This window comes from Pelodiscus sinensis, chromosome 9 (genome assembly GCF_049634645.1).
Source record: "Pelodiscus sinensis isolate JC-2024 chromosome 9, ASM4963464v1, whole genome shotgun sequence".
Taxonomy (NCBI): Eukaryota; Metazoa; Chordata; order Testudines; family Trionychidae; genus Pelodiscus; species Pelodiscus sinensis.
The window spans coordinates 33,610,675-33,625,748 of NC_134719.1; the positions used below are offsets into that span (position 1 = coordinate 33,610,675).

General features: G+C 46.6%; 1 protein-coding gene across 11 annotated transcripts in view; it reads right to left on the reverse strand.

Annotated features, from left to right (window-relative positions):
• The window catches only part of HFM1 (helicase for meiosis 1), a 155,894-nt gene that overhangs the window by 92,208 nt on the left and 48,612 nt on the right, over positions 1-15,074 (reverse strand). For 10 of the 11 annotated variants that reach the window (XM_075936496.1, XM_075936499.1, XM_075936493.1 and 7 more), the window contains 3 exons: positions 11,172-11,215; positions 10,988-11,089; positions 1,968-2,113 (listed from right to left, as the gene is read on the reverse strand). In XM_075936496.1, coding sequence (XP_075792611.1) covers positions 1,968-2,113; positions 10,988-11,089; positions 11,172-11,215 — 292 coding nt within the window. The remainder of the gene's footprint in view (positions 1-1,967; positions 2,114-10,987; positions 11,090-11,171; positions 11,216-15,074) is intronic. The other variant, XM_075936502.1, reaches the window with a different exon arrangement.

Sequence of the window (15,074 nt, forward strand, 5' to 3'; positions counted from 1 at the left end):
GGCAGCAACAGCACAGACAAGATGTTCTGGGCTATCTGCAAGGCCTTGGGTGTCAACAACATCTGGAACTGTTCAACCTGATTCTGAGACCATGCCAGAGAGGGATCAGGGGATCCATGCTCTAATAAAGTCTGAAGAGTCTGTTGAACCACAGCAGGAGAGTCAAATGGCATCAGTGTTCTGGGCTTATCTTTCTTAGGTTTGGGAGACTTGTCCTTGCCTGTCTAGGCTTCTGAGAAGCCGGTGAGCAGTGCCGTGGTGTCAGCAGTACCAGGGTGCTGTATGCCAAGGCACGAGTGCTCAGTGCTGAGTACAAATATTCATGCACTGGAGCCAAGGCCCTGGCCCTGCTGCCCAAGATCCTACCCCTGACTCCCACAGTCTTGTGGGAACCAAGCAACCCTCCGATACTGTAGGATGAGGCCACCACTCCCCCAGTGGATCAGCCTTCCAGTTAAGAAGCACAAGGTTTGGGGGGGTGGGAAAAGCAGGCCGTGCATGGCTCCTGCTATCTTTGGCCCTAGCAGGAGCACAGAAAACAAGGACGGCAAGGTGGCGCATGGCCCCAGGGTTCTGCAGCCTCAGAGGAAGCATATGGGAGAAGGAGGGCAGGTGGCACACAGCTCCAGCCTTCCTTGATCCCGGTGGGGGTGGGAGGAAGGAAAAGCAGACAGCATAGAGTCCTGGTGGGAGCACAGGGGCTAAGGCGGGTGGCATGCAACCCCAGACTTCCCTGGAGCATTAGGAGATCAGAGTCCTAGCCTGGAGCACAGGCTGTTCCCTGGTCCAAGCCTCCCCAGTCCCAGGAGGGCTGGCAGCATGGTCTCCTTCCTCCCATCTCAGCCTTGGCAGGGCTGAAAACCAAATAGCTCTGAAGCTGAGGCAGTGGGTATAACAGGTGGGGGAAGGCATGTCTCCACCCAGGCTCCACCCCAGAATGCCTAAAGTAGGTGTACTGAGGGTGAAATGTTGCTGCCCCCGAGTGCCTATCCTCCCCATGCTCCAGGGCTGGGGAGGTTGGGGCTGTGTGATGCCTGTCCTCCCCATGCTCCAGGTTCAGTAAGGCTGGGGCTGCACGCTGCCCACCCCCCACTTCCTTCAGAGTCTGGGGATGCTGTGGAGGTACGCCACCCCACTTCCCCCGTGGTGCTCTGGGTGGAGGAGGGAAGACTTGGCTCCAATGGGGCAGCGGGACCTGGGCAGAAAGGGCTGGAGTGGAGGCCAGTCTGGGAAGACATTGCCTTCCCTTGCCTCTGATACCTACCACATATGTAGGAAGGTCACCTTCCAGAACAAGTACAGCAAAAAGCATATTATCAGTGTCTTAAATGGAGGTCGTATCACTTTTGACAATAATTGGTTGAAGGCCCTGGGAGGGATTCATTGCCATACATAGGGGTACAATCTCTCAAAGCCCTTAAGGAACCAATTATAGATGGTGTTTGAAAACACAGAAAGAACCACAGTTTGGAAACCAGTGGTTTAGGGAGACACAAAATGACCCATCTGATTTTTAGCATAAAACACAAGTAATCTAGATCATTTTCAGAAACTTTTAGTTCTATTTAAATAATATGGAAGAGCGCCATCACACTCTTCTGAGGTGGGATAACTACTGTATAAACTATTCCAGATGAAGCAGCACAACTGATTTATATAAAAGATACTGTAAAGTCTGCCACATTATTCAATGTTCCATTCCTTATACTATCTAACATCTTGTTTGATTTTTGCACTACAGCTGCACATAATTTAAAGAAGATCTCCACTGATCTATCTACAGTGTCATCCAGTTCCCATTCATCGGTATTATTTTAATTCAGTAATCCATTTACAAATAACCAATTTTTAAAAAGCAAATGTTATACCTTAAATTGTGGGCATTTTAATGTATTTGGCAAATGTGTTATGTATCTTTTATTAATCCAGATTTAAAAGCATTAATATAAAATACACAGTCAACTTACTTGAGGCCTTCCTGCTCTCCCAATCATTTGCAGAATATCTGTTTCACTGTACTCTTGAAACATTCCTCCAACATAGTGCATTGTAGATTTTATAACTACCAGGTGTGCAGGTAAATTTACTCCCATAGCTAAGGTACTCGTAGTAACTTAATCAGATTAAAGCACATTAATTTAATAATAAATAGCATTCTGTATACTAGCAAGATTTTAAATAAAGCAGCAAAATATATGGCCAAATCCTGTGATGGCGCTATGCTACACTCTAATGAAGGCAATGGAAGAAAAGGGCACTGAGCAGCTCATAGGATTGGGCCCATAATCTGTATACATGTTCATATACATATCAGTGTATCTGATCGTGACTTCAGTATTGTCAAATATTACCTTAAAAACTAAATACACACAACATATTAAATATCTGTCAACATTTACAGGTAAATTGAGGTCTAATCTTTCATTCCTCATACATCAAAACTCACACTGAAGTAACTGCTAATTATTCAGTGCAATTATGACTTCATCCCATTTTGTAGTGACTGGTATACTTACAGATAGTTTAGGTTTTTTTTAAGTTGCCTGCAAAATTATATGTATATCTACAGTACTAAAATAATCATTCTCATAATAATGCATTTTTCATAACCCACTGGTCTCAAACTCCAGGCCCATAAAGTATGAGCAGTGGTGGATTAGCCACTAAGACAATGGGGCAGTGCCCAGGAGTCCTAGCCAGTTGGGGGCCCCTACATCCTGACCCACTCTGCCTGCTTAGCTCTCCCACTGGGGAGCAGAATTAGGGTGTGGTTTCACTCCATCCAATGAGCCTGCCAGAGAGCAGGGGAAGATCCCATGCCCCAACCCTGCTGTCCATCAGTAGTTCTAGGCAGGACTCTTGCCCCAATCCCATTTCCTGGCAGGAGTATAGGGGACAAGTGAGGCTGGTGGAAGACTTGGGGAGAGACTCCACTTGCATGGGTCCAAGGCCCCACAAAAGCTTAATTCACTTCTGCATAGGAGCAACTAGTCTCCAACCCTCCACATGGTAGCCCTCTGGCAATAGCTTACTTAAGAACCATGAAGACCAAGGCCAGTGGTGAGATTCTGCCCCTAAGGTCTTATTGGTGGAGTCCCCAAGTGGCTGTTTGGCCCACAGGCCTTGCTTAAGCCAACAGCAGGAACAGTAAGCCATCTACAAAATGGGGCTCTACTCCCTTGTCCTATACTTTCCAATCCTTAATATTTACTCCTGCCTTCCCTGGCTTAACCTCCTGGAATTCTAGCATGCGTTCTCCTGGCCCCGACTGGTGATTCCTGAACTCCAGTTCATCTCTGTTCCTGACTCCTAGATGCAAGGGACCAGGGTTTAGGTAGTCTTGCCTAGTAATCACAGCTGGCCTGGGGTCAACGTGTCAACGATGAAAGTTAATGAAAAGGGATCAGAGGAATCATTACACCTGGGTTCAATAAATAAGAGTCAGGATCAGATTGGAGTTGGAGACCAGATATCAGAAGAGAAAGTAAACTCTGGAGTTGCAGCAGGCCAGAAGTCTATGTGATTGTCCAGAAAACTTCCTGGGGCTCCTGTCTGGATTAAATAGCATGCTTGCCCAATCAGAAGGTAACAGGATAGTCTAATTCTGGGTCCTTTGAGAACTACTCCTGTGATGCCTACTCTTCACAATGCTCCTTGGATGCAGCTCTGCAAGCCAGCACTGTGTCAACCGTGTCAGCCAGTATGTCAACTGTCCCAGGATCCTCAGACCCACATTCTAGTCTGCGGATCCTTACATCTAGTATCGTGACCCAATCTGACTCTAGATCCCTATATGGAGAACTGGTCTGAGGTAAACAGGATGAAGTTTAATAAGGACAAATGAAAAATCCACTCCACTTAGGAAGGAACAATCCACACATACAAAATGGGAAGTGACTGTCTAGGAAGGAGTACTGCTGAAAGGGATCTAGGAGTCATAGGGGACCATAAGCTAAATATGAATCAACAGTGTGACCCTGTTGCAAAAAAAGCAAACATGATTCTGGAATGCATCAATAGGAGTGTTGTGAGCAAGACACAAGAAATCATTCTTCTGTTCTACTCTGCACTGATTAGGCCTCAATTGGAGTACTGCTTCCAGTTCTGGGCACCACATTTCAAGAAAGATATGGAGAAATTGGAGAAGGTACAGAGAAGAGCAACAAGAATGATTAAAGGTCTAGAGAATATGACCTATGAAGGAAGACTGAAAGAATTGGGCTTGTTTAGTTTGGAAAGGAGAAGACTGAAAGAGGACGTGATAGAAGTTTTCAGGTATCTAAAAGGGTGTCACAAGGAGGAGGGAGAAAAACTGTTCTCCTTGACCTCTGAGGATAGGACAAGAAAGCAAAGTTACTCACCTTGGTGCACTAACTGTCGTTCTTCGAAATGTGTGTCCCCATGGGTGCTCCACTGTAGGTGCTGGGCTTGCCCCGGCGCCGCAGGATGGAGAACTTCAAGAGCTGAAGTTGGCTGGATCACACATGCGCGGGGGCGTCTCGTGGCATTTGTGCCCTCCCGCGCTGCACAATCCAGTTCTAACCTATTCCTCGAACCGGCATCAGAATCTGCAAGACAGAAAACAGACTCCGAATAGGGGAGGCGAGTGGGTAGTGGAAAACCCACAGGGACACACAACTCAAAGAACAACAGTTACTGCACCAAGGTGAGTAACTTCACTTTCTTCTTCGAGTGATGTTCCTGTGGGTGCTCCACTGTAGGTGACTGAGATGCAGTACCCACCTGTAGAAAGGAAGGTGGGATTCAGAGGCCCCTATCTATTCATGGATGAAAGCACTGCAGATGCTACGGAAGAATCCAGAAGCCATGTGCACTGAATAGCGTAGTGCTTGGCAAATTTGTGATAAGAGGCCCAAGTGGCTGCCCTACAGATATCGAAAAGGGGAACACCTCTTAAGAAGACAGTGGAAGTTGCTACCGCTCTCGTAGAGTGAGCTCTAGGGCATTGTGGAAGTGGCACATTCTGTAAAGCATAACACTGGGTTATGCAGGAAACAATAATGTTAGCTATTCTCTGGGACGATATAGGCTTTCCCTTAGCACTCTCAGCAAGGGAGACTAGTAATCTGTCAGTTTTTCGAAAGGGCTTAGTACGCTCTATATAAAAGGCTAGGGCTCTATACACGTCTAGTGTGTGGAGAGTTGCCTCACGTGATGAGGCATGCGGTTTTGGGTAAAAAGCAGGCAGCAATACTGGCTTGTTAAGGTGAAAATCCGAGCAGACCTTAGAAATAAAGGCTGGGTGATGTCTCAGGATCACACTGTCCTTGTTGAAAATTGTATATGGAGGTACCGCCGTAAGCGCTGAAATCTCACTCGCTCTTCACGCTGATGTGATGGCGATAAAAATAACCAACTTCGTCGTCAACATCTGGAAAGGAATCATAGCTAGTGGCTCAAAGGGTGGTGCCATGAGATTTCCAAGTACTAAATTGAGGCTACACAATGGGAAGGGAGTACATATGGGGGGTTTTGGTTTAGTAGACCCTTGAGAAACCTCTTTGTGAGAGGGTAGGCGAATAAAGAAATGCCATCTATTGGATGCTGAAAGGCTCTCATTGCCGTGAAATGAACTCTTAGGGACGCTAAGGCTAATCCAGTTTGTTTCAGGTGCATCATATAGTCCAGAATGATGTGGATTGGGACTGTTTGAGGATCCATGTGCTGTTCGGAACACCAGGAAGTGAATCTCTGCCATTTGGAAAAGTAAGTAGATCTTGTATTCTGTCTCTTACTGTGGATTAGAATGTCTTTGAGCTGGTCAGAGCACAGAACTTCAGAACGTTTAGCCAACTAGGTACCATGCTGTGAGATGAAGGGTGTGCAGTTGCGGGTGCAGGAGAGAGCCCTGTTTCTAGGTTAGAAGATTCAGGATCAACGGGAGCTGATATGGTGGGTACAGCACCAGTCGGAACAGGAGAGGATACCAATGTTGCTGTGCCCACCCGGGCACTATTAATATTACTGTGGCTCTGTCGAGTTTGATTTTCTACAGGACTCTGGAAATAAGTGACATAGGTGGAAAAGTGTACATGAGGGGACAGCTCCAATTGAGGGGAAAGGCGTTCCCCAAGGAATCGTGACCGAGGCCTGCACTGGCACAATAATGGTGACATTTCTTGTTGTTGGTGGTGGTGAATAGGTCTATCCAAGGAGTACCCCATTGGCGAAAGATGGAGTGGAGGACTCCACGGTGAATCTCTCATTTGTGATTTGTTGTGAAATTCCTGCTGAAGGAATCAGCCATGGAGTTGCAGATGCCAGATAAATAAGACGCCACAAAGGTTGTGCCGTTGGCAATGAGCCAGTTCCATAGTCAGGTTGACTCGGTGCACAGCGATCAGCATTGTGCACTGCCCTGACGATTTATATAATACATGGTCGCTATGTTGTCTGTGAGAACGCCTACACTGGAGCTGTGAAGGTATGTGTGGAAATGTCTGCAAGCATTGGCCACTGCCCTCAGCTCCAGAAGATTTATGTGTAGTAGAGACTCCTGGGGCGACCAATAGCCTTAGATGGAGAATTTGCCCATGTGAGCACACCAACCAATGAAGGAGGCCTCTGTGGTAATGTGACAGCTAGGTGGTGGTTGACGATACGGGGTCCCTGACAGTAAGCTGCCGTCCTTGGTCCACCACTGGAGAGAAGATCTGACTGTGGAAGGAACAGTCACCGCCTTGTGTACATTGTGCTTCATAGGGTTGTAGATTGTAATCAGCCAGTGTTGCAGCGAACGAAAGTGCAGTCTGGCATGGGGGACGATGTATGTCGTGGAGGCCATGTGCCCTATATATTTGAGTACTGTGATGATCTGCACTGAACGTTTGTAGAGGAGCTTGTCCAGTAGTTCTTGCATTGCCTTAAATCTGGCAATGGGTATGTATGCCCTTGCAGCAATTGAGTCGAGGCGAGCTCCTATAAACTCTAGATTTTGAGTAGGTTGAAGCATGGATTTGTCCTTGTTGACGAGGTGGCCTAGGAGAAGAAACATTTCGTCCATAATCCGCACCATTTCGGAAACTTCTGCAGACAAACATCCTTTTATAAGGCAATCGTCTAGATAGGTGTATATCATCACCCCTCTGCATCGAAGGTGCGCAGCTACTACTGAAAGTGTCTTTGTGAACACCCTGGGTGCTGTGGCAAGGCCGAACGGTAGAACTCGATACTGAAAGTGATCTGTACCAATTGTGAAGCGTAAAAACCTCCTGTGAGTGGGATGAATCGTAACAAGGCATCTTTGAGGTCGAGAGCAGCAAACCAATCACCCTGCTCCAGGGCAGGTAGTATGGAGGCTAGTGTTACCATCTTGAAGCGTTGTTTACGGAGATATTTGTTTAGTTGCCATAGGTCTAATATAGGTTTCCATCCGCCGATTTTCTTTTGTACCAGGAAATAGAAGGAGCAGAACCCCCTCTCTTGGAATTGATGTGGTAATCTTTCTACCGCACCTATGTGAAGCAGGTGAGCGATTTCGGTACATAGTAAGCTTTCATGAGAGGGGTCCCTGAAGAGGTATGGGGATGGTGGGATTGTGGGTGGAAGAGAATAGAATGGGATGGCGTATCCAGATTGGATTATCTCCAAAACCCACTTATCGGTGGTAATGTTGGCCCATTGATGGTAAAAGGGCCTTAGATGATGGTGAAAGATGTGAGTTGGGTCTGAAGGGGCTGTCTGCTTGCTCTCGACCAACTCATCAAACCTGCTGTTTGTTGCTGGGCTGGGTCTGCATGCAGTTATTAAAGTTTCGGCATCTCATTGGTCTGTTATGTTGGCTGGTCAAAGGGATGGCGTTGGTGTTGCCATTGATGCCTATTATGGAAATAATCAGAGCGCCTTTGAAATGGTGTGTAACATCTCCTTCTATATTATGAGGTGTACATTCCCAACAATCAAAGGGTTGTTCTAGAATCTTTACTAGAATGGAGGACCGTATCTGTGTTCTCGCCGAATACTTTGTGCTTGTCAAACGGTAAATCTTTCACTTTTGTTTGCAGCTCTCTGGAGACTCCTGTGGATTGAAAAAGGAGGCCCCCGTGGACATAGCTGTGGTGCGAGCTGCCATGTCTGCCACGTCCATGGCAATTTGCAAGCTGGCCCATGTACATGCATAGCCCTCCTGAACGACAGATTTAAGCACTGGTCTCTTGGATTCTGGAAGCGCCTCCATCAGGGCCATCAACTTGGCATAATTATCAATGTTGTGATTAGATAAATGCACGAGGTAGTTGGCTATTCTGAGAAATAAGATTGAGGATGTGTATACCTTCCTCCCAAATAAATCGAGCCTCTTCACCTCCCTGTCTGCTGCGTTGCTTTTATATTGTGGCGCCTTTGCTCTTTGATGCACCGTGTACAAGGGAGTTGGGCTGAGGGTGGGTAAATAAGAACTCAGACCCTTTTTGGAGGCACAAAGTACCATACTTTTTATCAGCCCGTTTATTAGTTGGAAGGGCAGATGCTGGGGTTTGCCATAGCTCATTGGCCATTTCCAAGATGGCTTCGTCCGAGGGTATAGCCAACTTGGCGTTCTGTTTGTAGGATTTTAAGGAGGCAATGTTGCTTCCCCTTAATCTCCATTAGTTGTATTTCCTGAGAAATTACCACTTTCTTAAAAAGGTCCTGGAACTGCCTTAGGTGACCTAGTGGGGAGACATCCCCAGGCATGATCACCTCATGCTGTGGTGCTGAAATTGTCTCCGTGCACTCTGGCCCCGAGTCCAGTGCCACTTGCTCATGAGGCAAAGTTGGTGCTTCTTGCCCCCATGCTGAGGTCTGTGCCTCTTGGCCCCACATCGAGGTCGGTGCCTCTCAGCCGCACATCGAGGTCCGTTTGACAAGACAGTGATCCCTCCGGTGCTGGTGTTGACTGTGCACGTGACTTCATTGCCACAGGCGGTGCCGATGGCTTCGGTGTGGATACCGTCAGTGCCGCCGCTGATGAAGTTGTGGCCAAGTGGTGCAAAGTCCCGGGAGGATCAACCTTTTTGGTTGCACTTGAAGTTATACGGGCACTCATACCCAAAGTGCCTGGCTTAGACCCTGTGCTAGTTCTGCCATGAGAAGTTAAAGGCAGAGATCTAGAGGGGGAGGGCTTAGACTTTTTTGAAGGCACCCTAATCGGAAAGGAGGCCCTTTTCTTTTGAGATTGTTGACTGGTTCCAGGTGGGGAGGATGATCCCTCAGGCTGGAAAGCCTTATCGAAGAGGATCATCCAGAGCCTCATTTCCCTCTCACAGCGAGCACTAGCCGTGAGTTTCAAGCAGTGTACACACTTTTGTGGTACGTGGCTCTCACCGAGGCAGCGGATACATGCCACATAGCTATCTGAGGCAGGCATGGTATCACTGCAAAGGGAGTATTTTTTAAATCTTGGGTAACCCGGTATTTTTCCTCTCTCACCCTTTTTTTCTTTCTTTCTTTTTTTTTTTTTAATATAAGAACGGAGGGTGAACTATATACAAGTACCGAAGGGCTATAACAAAAGAAAGAGGGAAGAACGGAAACTTAATGATATATACTATTAAAGTTTTTTTTTTAAACTGGAACGTCAATAGATAAGCGAGTAATAACGAGAAACGAGTATAACTGAAGAAATTAACTGGTTTTGTCTCACAAAGTGTTGAGAATGAGGGAGAGAGAAGTTGCTCTGTCTGCAGCCTGAGATGGTTTAGAGGAACTGGTTAGAACTGGATCGCACAGCGCAGGAGAGCACAAACGCTGCGAGACGCCCCTGCGCATGCACAGTCCAGCCGACAACAGCTCTTGAAGATCTCTGTCCTGCGGCTCTGGGGCAAGCCCAGAACCTACAGTAAAGCATCAACCGGGGCATCACTCGAAGAAAAAGCAATGGTCTTAAACTGCAGCAAGGGAGGTTTAGGTTGAAAATTAGGAAAAACTTTCTGTCGGGGTGGTTAAACACTGAAATAAGTTGCCTAGGGAGGTTGTAGAATCGCCATTTCTGGAGATATTTAAGAGCAGGTTAGATAGACATCTATCAGGGATCGTCTAGATGGTACTGGATCCTGCCATGAGGGCAGGGGATTAGACTCGATGACTCGAGGTCCCTTCCAGTTCTAGTGTTCTATGATTCTATGATATGTGGTAACGATTTCTAGTTTGTCTCCTGATTCTGAACTCCCGATATCAACTGATTCATGATTCCTGCATTGTAACTGTAGACTTTAGGTTCTGACTACTAGGTCTGGCCACACAACAGATAGCTAAAGCAGCATCAAACACAAAAGACATATTAGAAACTCACAAGAAGTGTATTCATTTATCTAAAGAAGTTAATCATATTTAGATAACATTTTTCACATTTAATTAATTTTCTCTAAGAATAGGATAACATCCTTAAAACTAAAGAGTTGGTGTTCCATTTTCAATTGGTATTATTCTTTCTCAATGAAAAAGTAATTTCTGATCAGAATTTATTTTGAAGAGAAAAGAAAAACTGTAGCTAATGAGAATTATGAATGCAAGAAGAAAGCAGGCTCAAACTCTAAATTACAGATCCACACATGCAGCCTCATATGAGTATTATCATCATTAATTCTGGAGTTTACTTAAAATGTTCTACATACTTTTTGAAGCAAATTGACCTACTCATATGCAGGCTGCAGAACCATACTAGCTATCATCCTGGATTGCATAACCAACGTTCCCTCTAATTTTTTCATCCTTCTGCAGACTAAATTTTATGATGTGCAGTGATGCATTGGCAGATGTGCACCACCAGTAGAAATACATGCTACTGGCTGCAGGCATTCTGCTAATCAGCCAGGGCTGCATTTGAATCTCGCCTGTGTAGCCGCCCAAGCACTCAGCTTACAGGGAACACTGTTCATGACAAGTGAAAGAATCATGTTTACTTTTTCCAAATACAAATCTCAATATATTTTTAGAGAGAAAATATAGTAACAATGTTTTGACTTTCAAAAGTTTAAATTTAACTTACAAAGTACTGGTAAGATTCCCATGGTAAAAGCTCCTTCAATTATTTTTCTATCAGATATCTCCATGCCAGCATGATGATAAGCCACACCATACATTAGAAGATCTGAAAAAATATTATATTTATTGCCTTTATCACCATTCATTAATTATTAATTCATGTTGCCAAAAATTAGCATTGAACTTACCTCTCAATTTGGTATCTTTAGTTGAATTTGCACACTTTTGTAATCTACATAAAAGAGAGACAAAGCAACAAGTACTTTTTAACCCTAAAATTATAAAAAAGTTATCTACCTTTCATAACTGTTGCTCTTTGAGATGCATTCCTCATGTCCATTCCAATATGTGAGCATGCAAGCTGCGTGCATGGCCGTTGGAAGATTTTCCTTAACAGCTATGGAGCCCCCTGAAGTGGTACCTCCATTGCAGTATATAAAGACTCTTGCCAACCCAATCCCTGCTCAGTTCCTTCTTGCTGGAATAGTCAGAAAGGGGAAGGGAGGAGAGTCTGGAATGGACATGAGCAACACATCTTGAAGAACAAGAGTTACGAAAGGTACATAACCATTTTTTTCTTCTTGGAGTGATTGCTCATGTGCATTCCAATATGTAACTTACCCGCAGTTTGTATGGAAGGGTTGGACCTCAATGTGTTGCTGATTGCAGTACTGCCCTCACGAATGCAGTATCATCACATGCCTGCTGGGTGATGGTGTAATGCAAAGGTGTGCACAGAGGACCACATCACCACCCTGAAAAGGTCCTGAATAAGGACCTGTACTAGAAATGCCACAAAAGAAGCATGTACCCTGATAGAGGGCACTGTCAGAGATGGAGCCAACACCTTGGCTAGGTTGTAACAAAGTTTAATATATGAAGTGATCCAGGACAAAAGCTGCTGGGATATAACTGGGAGTCCTTTCATGTGGTCCATGATAGCGACAAAGAGCTGTGGCAATTTGTGGTATGACGTGGTATGCTTGATACAAAAGACAAAGGCACACTTTGCATAGAAAGAGTGCAGCACTCTGTCCCTGGCAGTGCCATGGGGCTTTGGGAAGAAGACAGGGAGAAAAATGTCCTGATTGACATGGCATGATGACACAGTCTTTGGCAGGAAGGTGGGGAAAAGTTACAGCTGCACTTTATCAGTATATGGGGGTTCAGAGATAAGGGCCCACAATTCCGATACCTGCCTGGCAGAGGTAATTGCTACCAGGAAGGCCATTTTATATGAGATGTAGGACAGAAAGCTAGTAAACAACAGACAATTTCAAGTCCCATAGTAGTATTGGATGCCTCACCTGTTGGTAAAGCTTATCCAATCCCCTGAGGAATGACCTGCTATAGGATCCTGTGACAGGATGGACTAGGTCTGAAGCCAGGCTGGAGGACTTACTGTGCACCAACCCAGGGAGAAGAGCAGAAAGAAGTCCTCCAGGCAGACTAGAGTGGCTGCTTCTGCAGCAGCCAATTAGGGCTCAGCAAGGCGATATAAAAGAAGCTGCAGGACTAGGGCCCTGGCAGTTCCTCACTGGCGCTCGACCCAGCCAGATTTAGGGGCTGACTGGGAGAACAGCAGCACCTCGGACAGCTCTGAGTGCGGGCTGAACTTCAGACCTAATTGAGACCCAGGTCCAGCAGCAGAAAACCAGCCACTACAAAACTCTACAGAACCCTGGCAAGGGTGCATTGAGAGCTGAGCCTCAAAGCCCTGAGAAACAAGGCTGGATGGAGCAGTGTCTTGGGGAAGTGGCCCAGGAAGCAAGTTAGGAGCAAACAGAGGAGATACTTAGCAGGCAACTGCTATGTACAGGGTCCCTGAGCCGGGACCCAGAGGAGTGGGTGGGCCTTGATCCCCCCTCAACCTCCTTCACAAGCAGAAAGGGCATAAGAAGATGTCTGGTCCCCAACCAACAGACCAGAAAGCCATCAGGGACACCTCTAACCCTGAAGACAGCCGGGACGGATAAGTGGCAGACACATCCTCAGCCACAAAGGGGCACCCATGAGAAAGTGAGTCCCTTCACAAATCTCCAAAGAGAAACTTTGTCACTGTGCCTGGATGGAAAGCTTAAATTGCAGCCAGGTGGACCTTAATGGATGACACAGCTAGACCCTAGTGTTTCTTCTTCACCTGATAGTCCAGTAGGAGGGGCAGAATGGCCTGATGTAGGGGCACACTCTTATGGAGGAACCAAAGGAAAAACCATTTCCCTTCTGCAAGATAAGTAGCCCTAGTAGAGGGCTTACAGCTGCCCAGTAAAACCTCCTTGACTGAATCTGAACGCTGCAGCTTTAGATGATTTAACCATGGAGCTTCCACGCTGTAAGGTGGAGCAATTTTTAGGTTCAGGTACTACAGTTGCCCGTGGTCCTGCATTACGAGGTCTCAGGGCAGGGTAGGTGACATCAATCTGTCTACAAACAGGGACAGCAGTGTGGTGAACTAGTGCTGCCCAGGCCATGTGGGCACTATGAGTATAGCCGCTGCTTTGTCTTGGAGAATCTTGAGGAGGACTCTGTGTATAAGTGGGAATGGGGGACATGCATATAACAGCTGGCCCATTCGCGAGAGATGGAAAGTGTCCACCACCCCTGGCTGTGGCACTGGAATAAGCAGAGCAAAATGCACTTTCTGTAGTGGATCGCAAACAGGTCCACCTGGGGACGACCCCAGCTGAGAAAGATGGTGAGGGCCACGTCCTTGAGAGACCTCTCATGAAAATGGAATGACCAGCTGAGGTGATCCATGAGGCTGTTCTGAGTATCAGAAAGGAACGAGACTTAAGTTGTATTTTGTGTTGAATGCAGAAGTCCCATAAGCTGGCATAGGGGAGAGTAGCAAGCATCACCCCATCAATTGATATAGAACATTGCTGTGGTGGCTGAATTCCTGTGCAGGAACTGGTTGCAAATCTTCCCCTACCTAGACTAGCTCATCAAGGACCAGGACACACTTGTCCCAAGGGAGGGGTGGGAGAAATACCTGGCAAGCAAAGCGAACTGCCCTGAGTTCCCTGACACTAATGTGCATCTATAGTTCTATAAGTGATCACATGCCTTTGGTCCAAAGGTTGTTCAGGTGTGCTCTCTAACCCATGTCCAGGGTGTCTGTAACCAGAGTTATCACCAGTTGTGACCTGGTAAAAGGGACCCTACACATACTACCTGAGGCTGGACCCACCAATCATGGGAGTCCAGGGTTGCCAGATTCAGAGTGACTAGCCAATCCAGGGAGTCCTGGGAGGGCTTGTATACTGATGCCAGCCACACTAACAGTGGGCAGAGGCAGAGCCGAGCATAACAGAGGACCTGGGTGCAAGAGGACATCTCTTAGGAGCCTCCTGCAATTGTGCACTGTAGTGGTTGGGCTTTGACAAAGCTCAGTGATGATGCTCACCATGACCTGAAAGTATGCCTCAGGTAGGGAGGCTGTCTCATGAGTAGAATCAAGAAGGGCCCCCAGTGAACTAGATTCTTTGAATGGGAGTGAGAGAACTCAGGCACATTCAGGATAAGACCCAGTCAGGAAAATGTGGCCTTGACCAGCTCCACATGCCGGAGCACCTGCTCCCTGGACTTGCCCTCATTGAGCCAGTCGTCTAGGTAGGGAAAGACCTGCAACCAGTTCTTGCACAAGAATGTGGCCAGTACTGCCGTATATTTTGTAAAGTCTTAAGGTACCATGGATAGGGCAAAGAAAAGCAATGTGCTGATAATGGTGGCCATGGTTCCCTTCAAAGCAGAGGAAACATCTGAGCTCTGGAATGATGGAAATGTGAAAGTATGTGTCTTTGAGGTTGAGGGCAGCGAACCAGTACGCCAGATCTATGGATGTCAGGGAGACCATGTGGAACCCAAGCTTCCTTATAATGCTTTCAAGTTCCAGAGGCCTAGAATGGGGTGCAGACCCTCCTTGGTGTTGGGAATAAGGAAGTACCGGGAGTAAATCCCTCCCCCATAACTCCTGAAAAGCCTCAATAGTTCCAGAATGAGGAGTGATTGCACTGCCTAGATAAGGAGTTGCTAGTGAGAAGGATCCCTGAAGAGAGATGAGGAAGAGGGTTGGAAGGAAGGGAGAGTAC